Here is an 8,575-nt window from a genome sequence, read left to right as displayed (position 1 = left end):
CTTTTGTTGTGTATAATCAAGGAATCATCCTTTGGTTTTGGGGACCAGAGGAGAAAAAGATAAATAGGTCTGTCCTGGTGTGGAAGCTCAATGTGATAGTCTGCAATGCAAATAGTGTAGATCAGCCTTGGTTTGTGGGCTGTAGAAAGTCACGGTTTGTTTGGTTTTTTTGTCAAAGAAAGCAAATAATTCAAAACTTTATTGTTTTAACAGGTAGACTCCAGGACCTCAATGCTTCCGGACGGGAAGATGTATCCGTTATTGACCAGACCCCAAAATAACAGTGGGTTTAAGCCACTGCCTGTTGTGATCATAGGTAAGCTTTCTCCTCCCAGCTTTACTGTGTTCTCCTGTGGCGGTGGTGTTGCTTTGGACTTGCTGTCTTCAGCTCTTGTTCCATGTGTTATTCAAACCAGAAATGCCTGGCCACTGTTTCTGCATCCTTTCCCTGCCAGCCAGACTTTCTCTCCTGTGAAGAGAAAGCCTACTAAGAGTTGTGGGAAGTAGGGAACCAGGTATTTGTTAAACTAAAACATGTACTTTTTGTTTCATACTAAAATTGGTAACCTTTTAGGCATCAGTCCAGCTGGGCCTGCTTTTCCTTTGTTGGATATTTTGAAAGGTTTGAAACATTTTCACTGCAGATGGTTAATCAACTTGCCGTGCAGTAGTTATCTGCTTGAATTGGAGATGGGTGTGTGTGATCTTCTTTCCCCATTGTGTGTGTTTAGAAAGTGTTCCAGATGCTGTTCAAGTTTCTTGACATTTTTCACAGATTTCCTATTTTAAAATGCAAGCCAGCTCCACTGAATATTTTTTTCAGATTTAGTAGAATGGTAAAAAGCTGGGGGTTTTCTACCGGTTTAGCAGGTGATATAGTAACTGTCTTGTCTCCCTTGCAAGAAGGAAGCTTTGTAAGGTAAGGTGATTCTTGGAGCAAAAGCACAAGTAGTGATGTCTGTGTCTTCCCCTCTGCTTGTGAGCTGTGCTTGAGTGCAGGTGTTGGGCCCCGTTCAGCTGAGCATGTGTTTAAATGCCTTGGAGAGCTGGGTTCCTTCCTTACCCCTCCTCTGATTTATAGCACCCAAGAGAGCTAGTCCAAAGTTAGCGTACCACATAAGCCCCACTTAATCCTTGCTAACAGTGAGTTTGACAAGGACCCTCCTAACAGCAGGTTCTAGTCTGACAGTGATTGTTGTGCTGCCGCTTGCACAATTCCTTAGGTGGGAGGGAGGACATTGGGGTACATCCTTAGTGCACCTGTACAGTGCGGAGATGTCACTAAAGCCTCAGAAGCACCAGTGTGAAGGTGTGTGCTCCCAGGAGGCTGTTGGACTGGAGCAGCTGGGCTGTTTTGCTGTAGCTGGATATTGCACAGCTGGCAGCCTCTGGAATAGCTGGAGCCCCAGAAGCAGCTGTGCTTGTGACCATCCGTACAGAACGTAGGTGTGGTTCAAAGTAAATCCTCTGGGTGTGTTGCTGAGCATCACTCAGGTGATGAAGTTTGGCTTAGGTACCTCCTTGTACTTCCTAAAGCAAAGAAGGAACCTAAAAAGTATTATATTTTACTATAACTGCAGTTTAGTTTGCTTCTAATTCCTCTTGCTGTTGGGTTGGGATAACTTTCCTGCAAATGGAATATTCCAAGCACTGGCCTGCAGCTGCTGGTCCTTGCTCAGCACAGCGGACTTTGGCCCCACGGAGCTCAGCTCGCTGTTAGCTTTCCAGCCTGAGCCTCCCTCCGTCTCACATCCCCCAGGAGCAGCCTTTGCCCCAGTCACTCACACACGCGGCACCGTGTCAGGACAGGCTGCTGGGTCCCGCCAGCTCTCCTCCCCGACGCTGTCACTGCATTATGTCACGGTGGTTAGTCACACACCAGTGAGTGACAAAGCCTGAGCAGCCAGAGAGCCTGCCACCTAGTTATGTAGACACTGTAAAATATTAAACACGCTGGAGAACAGCCATGTGAAAACTTTCCACGGGCTACTCTCGCTGGGCTTCAGAGGCACATCTATCATGGTTTTCCACTGGCTGTCGGGTGGCCTGCGGGAGTTCAGTCATCTAGCAATCTGTTCAAAGCGCTGTGTTCTGGGAGGCTGTCTTGGCATGGTGGAGAGACTTTTTTTTTTTTTCCCTCGACACACTGCCTGCAGTACCATGGTAGGGCTGGTTCCCATTTGAAAGCGTCCTCAAGACCCGTTGGTCAGAACTGCTGCTGCCAGATATCCCTCAGTGGCTGGGATTTCTTACCCAGCAGAGCTCTTTCCCCTTCACTTCAGCAGTTACTCTTTCCTGGGCTTACTCTGTCTTTTGCGCACAATGAACTACTCTGCACTGGTGTGCAATGGGCATCCAGCAAACTTGATGTCAAGTCACAATGTGACCGGTTTCTAAACCTTTAAAGACATTAATGAACAATAATTCATTAGAATGCTAGAGACTTCAAGCTCCAGGTGAGGTTACCCTCTGGTTGTTTAACTCAGTGTCTTTTCAGCCTGTCCTGAAGACCTTGCAATGCAAATAGGTGCAACAGAGAAGGAGAAGGGGACATATGGGGGTAAAACGACTTCCCCAGCACCGTCCAATAGGTCAGGGATCAACCCGGAATAGAAAGCCCACCGTATCCACAGCAGTGTCTTATCCTTTGAATTGGTCTGGATGTTCGAAGCACTTCTCAAAGGGCTGCTTTATCTGCAGGAGTATAAATTCTTCTCCATTGTCTTTTTAGGGAATGGACCTTCAGGAATCTGTCTCTCATATTTGCTGTCAGGCTACATCCCTTACTTCAAAAGAGATTCTCTTCATCCTCATCCTATTCTTCAGAGGAAACTGGAAGAAGCACCAGATGTCTCCATTTTAGACCAGGTTAGTGTAAAGAGAAACGGTACAACATCCCAGTAAAGCATCCTAGGGACATATTATAGTTGACAACCTGATTTGAATTTTCAAAGTACACAGACAGAATGAGCCTTAAGCAAAGTACTTGTTGTCCAGATCTCCCTTGCATGAAATGTAAGCACTGCTGCTGAGATCCTTGAGGTGGTTCTTGGGGAATTACAGAGTCTGTGCCAGTAAATGAGCTTCACAGGACACCAAAACCACTGATTGGAAATACTGGTGTAACCAGCAGTCTGCTGCCTGGCAGGACATGCGTTCTGAGCATCTGATCTTCCTCTCTTTTAGGATTTGGAGTATCTTTCTGAAGGCTTGGAGGGACGATCCCACAGTCCTGTGGCTCTTCTGTTTGATACTCTTCAGCATCCAGACACAGACTTGGGTGGAAGAGCAGAATCTGTCCTCACTTGGTGGCATGAGACTGACAGAGCCATCCCCCACCTGGTCCTGGGCAGAAATGCTCCTGGAGGCGTCTGGCATGTATGTGAATTGAAGCCTAGCTGCTTAGGTCTGCGTGTTGCACGATACACAAACACACTGGCTGGAGAGGCAAAAGCTGCTCTGATGTGCTGGTCAGCTGCATTTGATTTTAAGTATATAGACAAGCAAAAAATTAAAAGGAAAAAAAAGCATGAGAAGCATTTATATTTCCAGTCTATTGTTCTCTTTGGACAACATGGATGGTTTCATCCATGACAGCAGATCAGAGGAAATCACAGATTTTGTGATCTATGCCGTATTGAAATATGACAAAACTGCATTTCACTTTTTACATTAAATAACTAAAAGTCATTTTACTGTGTTTCTCGTTCCAGTCTATTGAGGGCTCTATGGTTACCCTGAGCAGGGGGGAATGGATGGGGCTCCCAGATCTCCCCTTCAAGGACTGGCTAAAGCAAAAGAGAAGGTAAGATATCTCTGATGTGATTATTTGCAAACATTCAGAGGTTATTTGGGAACCTGGAGTGGACTTCTTGAATGATTCTAGTCAGAGAAAGGACACTCTCTCATCCCCCAGTAAAAGTCCATTTGCATTCAGTGATTCGGGTAAAGTTCCAAGCAGCGCTGCGCCGTGTCCTCACCCGCTGGGGAGATGGATCACAGTGACCGTGAGTTCTGAATAAAACTGGGGAAAGGCATGGGCATCTGGCTTCGGTGTCTACTGTTGCTGTCCCTAATGACAAGTAAAATCAGATCAGCTACTGTGCAGTCTCTGAGGTGCTAGTGAAAGTCCCAGAGCTAAAAATGTGCAAAATGAAACAAGATGTGAGAGGAAGGCATAACTGAGTACCTGTGTTCTTACGGATGGGATTCATGCTAGAGGAAGCTGCCTCTGTCCAGCAGCTTGTGGACCTGAGTGTTCGCTCTGTGTCCCAGGAATAGCTTTGCTGATGTCAGGGAAACTAGATGAAACTTCTCTGGTAGTGCCAGGATAGATGGCTCTAGGGTACATTCAGTGGAAGAGGGGAGAAATTCCAGTCTCTTAGTTACCTGCTGCTTGACCTTTGTTTGTACTGCATTACAGAGGCCTCAGGAACAATAGAGCCACAGCAGAAGACATTGCTCAATATTACCAACACTATGTGATGAAGAAAGGGTTGCAGAAGAACTTCAGATGTGGTACTGTTGTGACCTCTGTGAGGAGAGTGAGCGCAGAGAGCATCTCCAACCACGCACAGAAAGATCTGCAGGAGAATAGTGACTCGCTCTGGAACTTCAATGAAGAAAGTACAGAGGTCTTTCAGGTGGATGGATATTTCAAAACTCTGAAAGATGATAAAGAGCCCTTCTCTATCTATGCAGAGAATGTGGTCTTAGCTACGGGAACGTATGATAGTCCTACTTGGCTTGGGGTCAGAGGAGAGAACCTTTCCCATGTCCATCACCAGCTGTCTGCCCTCGAGGAAGCGGTGAAGAACAACAGCATTAGCATCATGTCAGATCCAGTCTTGATTGTAGGTGCTGGTCTGACAGCTGCTGATGCAATTCTCTTTGCTCACCATTGCAATATTCCAGTAATCCATGTTTTTCGGAGACGAGTCAGTGATCCAGGCCTTATTTTTAACCAGCTCCCCAAAATGATGTACCCTGAATACCACAAAGTCCATCAGATGATGAAAGAACAGTCAGCCGCTTGTGCCGGGCCCTATGAGCGTTACGTTAGCCTTCCTGAACATCATGTGCTATCCTTCGGCAAGGACAAGAAATGCATCTTTCAAGACAAGAATGGCTGCCAGAAAGTTTATAAAATTTCCATGGCTCTTGTTCTAACTGGCTCAAACCCCAACCTCTCCTTTCTGCCAAATAATGGCATTGACTTGGCAATGGACAGTGACAAACCAGTCAATCCAAAGAGGAACCCCATAGATGTTGACCCATTCACCTATGAATGCACTCAGGAGAAAGGGCTTTATGCTCTAGGACCTCTGGCTGGAGATAACTTTGTACGATTTGTACAGGGAGGGGCTCTGGCTGTTGCCAGCTCTCTGTTAAAGAAAGCAAACAAAAATCCCCCCTAACAAAAAAAAAAAATCCCCATGCTGTGTCTGAATGGGTTACTGCTGTGTTCTCAGAGAAGCACGTCATGCAATTTGTACATCCTCAAATGTAAAGCCCACTCCTGGTATTCTCCAAGGTTACTAAGAGAGAGTTACTCAGTTCTTATTTGGGAAGATTGAGTCACCAAATAGAGAGTGGGTTTCCCACACAGCGGTACCTTCCATCCCCAGGGATTCAGCTCCTTTCCTGCATACCTGTGCGTGAAGGCTGCAGGAGCTTTGCATCTTGTGCCTGGAAAAGTAGGGTGCAAGATAGTGATTGCTCTTCCATGCAACACCTTCCAGATTGCTGCAACCAAATTGGGGAACAGTCAATGGTAATTATTTACAGAGAGCAGGCTGACAAGCTGTGTCGGTCAGTGTCTTGGTGTTTTCCTGAAACAAGGGAAGCTGACATGCTTTGATTTGTTACTGTGGCTTGGCTGTGTAGCCTTACGAGACCAGAAATCCCTGAAAGATGCTGCAGGTACCTGTCTGGCCCATGGACTGGTACTATGCAAATAAAAACTGACATAGAAACAGTCTAAACTGTACTGTGCCACTAGCTGACATGCTTTGATTTGTTACTGTGGCTTGGCTGTGTAGCCTTACGAGACCAGAAATCCCTGAAAGATGCTGCAGGTACCTGTCTGGCCCATGGACTGGTACTATGCAAATAAAAAAAACTGACATAGAAACAGTCAAAACTGTATTGTGCCACTGGCACCACCAACAAGTAATATGTAATATCTTTTTAATCAAGAGATTCCTGTGATTTTTTTTTTTAACTCCTCCTTGAGAAGGGATGGTACTGATTTACAAACGCTTGGTTTGCCATCTTGCAGCTTTCTACTTTCTAAATCCTACAACTTCAATGGCCAGGTTCTTGGCAGCTGCTGGAGAGACAGCAAAACTAAAGGGGTGCTACTGCTCTGTCTTGGGGCTGTCCCGGTACTGTATGGGGCTTGTGCTGCACAGAGTATTGCAGAAAGACACTATGTTCTATACTGTGTGAATGTCTAATGTCATGCCACTCTTTTTTTTTTTTTGTTTAAATACTATTCCTGTGAAGTGGAAATGGCACGGTCACTTTCTGAAAGTTTTATGCTATATATAGTAATTTTTAACACTAGTTTTCTAAAAGATTTTTGTTAGCAAAATAATTTGTTAATTATTATTAGCATAATAGTTTGTTACAAACTTTCAGTTGGTGAGTTGAAGGAGCTGGGGTGGGTGAGAACGATGCATTATGTTGCGAACAGCATTCTCAACAGACCTACAAGGCCTTTTGTACCTCTCCCAGGAAAAAATCAGTCATAGCTAATCTTATTTGACAGAAGGACACTGCTCCCTGTGCTGCGCTGGAACCCACTGACATCGCAGGACGCTGCACGTGTCTCTGCGGAGACAGTGACTGTTGGGGAATGGATCAGCCTTGAGATGAGATGTAGGAGGGGCTTGTCTGGGGTGTTGCTGTATCACACTTGAATATTTTTGCCACTGACTGTTCTTGTCTAATTTTTTTCAATAAAGTGATTTCAGACTTAGTCTGTGTTTGTTTTTTTAACTCTTTGAGTTTCTGACACAGAGAAAACCTAATGAACTGTTCATCACCATCCTGGCAAGCACCAGGGTGTGTTTTGTGTTTGCTAAATCCTGCATCTTTCCCCTCTCTAGGAGCACAACACTATGGGTTTCCTTTCTGTGTATCTCCTTCTCTCCAGAAGGATGGAGAACCCTTTGTAGAGTGCTTTGGCAGCGTCCGTCTCTCTTGTAAGGCTCCAGCACAACAGCAAACCAAGCTATTTGCCAAGCGTGTTCTTGCCTAGTGGATCTTAGATCTTTCTCCTATTATCTCCTGTCTGGAAAAATCCCAAATCAGGGGCTAGTCCAGTAAGCCAAGAAGGCAGTTTAGATCAGAAGGGACAGTTGAAGGTCTCTGGTCCAACCCCACTAAAACAGGGCAAGCTTAGACCTGGTTGCTCAGCGCCTCATTGGGGAAAGCTTTGAGTATCTCCCAGGGTGGAGATTGCACTCTCAACATCTGACCACCTTTGAGTATCGTGGGGTATTTTCTTCAATAGGTGAAGTGTTCCTATTGCATCTCATCTGCTGAATCATGATGGGGTTTGTTTTGCTGTGTGTTTTGGGGTTTTTTTGGGTTTTTTTTTTCACATTTCTGAGAAGAGTCAGGCTCAATATATGACAACACCAGTCCTTGTTCTCCTCTGAAGGCTGAGACTGGAGGGCCCTCAGGATTGGGGAGGCACAGAAGTGTGGTACGAATGAGTTCCCTGGCCGGGGGCCAGAGGGGTGGCAATGCCCCCAGGGCTCTCTTTGGTAACATTACTTTTAAAAAGGTGACAGTTGCTCCCTCGAATCTCTTATCGTCGCACTATGGGGTTTCCTGAGGATGGATAATGTGGTGCTGTGCCATCTTATATGTTTTGGGTATTCCCCAGGAGAGATGAGCTAGTATTCCTTTTACCTCACCTTATATTCCTCTAGACCGGGTCCCAAGAAGTGCAGATTTGTGCTGTGCCTCTCCTGCAGCTGAACTTTGCTAGGAAAAGAAAAAAAAAAAAAATCAGTGGTCAATGTTCACTTTTCTAAAAGAACCATTTTTGACCAGGTCTCAAGTTCCTGCATCAAAATCAAAGGAAGTGGAAGAAAAAAAGCCCAAAAAACCCACAACATTGGAGCTTGCTGGGAATAATGGCACAGGATTGTTATCAAGGGAAATGTTGCTCTTCCCATCACTGAGGTCAAAGTCAGTATTTGTGCTGATTATTCCTCTACCCTGTATTACATCACCATGATCTGATTTTCCCTGCATGGGGGAGCTCCTAACTAGGGCAGCAGCCTGTGCCTGTGCTGGGGGAGCTTGGGTGACCGTGTTTGAAACAGGCAGCTTTCTTGCCCGAGAGGGATGAGCAGGCTCTGTGTAGGACCAGAAAGAGAAGTGGTTTTTCACAACTGAGTCCTATGTTCTGCCCTGGAACGACATCAAAGCAGAGGACAGCCGTAGCAGAGGTGGTGGTTTACTCATCAACACCACCAAGTCCCCAGGGCAAGGCTGTGCAGCGCTAATCCAGGCTGTCAGTCAGTTCTCTGTATCCAGGGAGACAAATACGAATTAT

The 8,575-nt window shown here is 45.7% G+C and overlaps 1 protein-coding gene across 1 annotated transcript; it reads left to right on the top strand.

Moving 5' to 3' along the window:
* The first annotated feature begins 231 nt into the window (after positions 1-231).
* On the top strand, positions 232-5,555 carry OSGIN1 (oxidative stress induced growth inhibitor 1). Its single transcript, XM_010087243.1, has 5 exons — positions 232-316; positions 2,732-2,868; positions 3,187-3,378; positions 3,714-3,805; positions 4,424-5,555. The coding sequence occupies exons 1-5, from the start codon at positions 232-234 to the stop codon at positions 5,415-5,417; spliced, it is 1,500 nt and encodes a 499-aa protein (XP_010085545.1). The 3' UTR covers positions 5,418-5,555.
* Positions 5,556-8,575: the final 3,020 nt, after the last annotated feature.

This window comes from Pterocles gutturalis, unplaced genomic scaffold (genome assembly GCF_000699245.1).
Source record: "Pterocles gutturalis isolate BGI_N339 unplaced genomic scaffold, ASM69924v1 scaffold1746, whole genome shotgun sequence".
NCBI classification, from domain to species: Eukaryota; Metazoa; Chordata; class Aves; order Pterocliformes; family Pteroclidae; genus Pterocles; species Pterocles gutturalis.
The sequence above is the reverse complement of the archived record's forward strand: the minus strand, read 5'-3'. Positions and strand labels throughout refer to the sequence as shown.

Bases quoted from the DNA above. Each gene is read 5' to 3' on its own strand.
- OSGIN1 (XM_010087243.1), top strand. From the start codon at position 232: ATGCTTCCGGACGGGAAGATGTATCCGTTATTGACCAGACCCCAAAAT. The intron at 3,379-3,713 runs GTATGTGAATTG...TTCTCGTTCCAG, and splicing joins CTCCTGGAGGCGTCTGGCAT to TCTATTGAGGGCTCTATGGT. The intron at 3,806-4,423 runs GTAAGATATCTC...ACTGCATTACAG, and splicing joins TGGCTAAAGCAAAAGAGAAG to AGGCCTCAGGAACAATAGAG.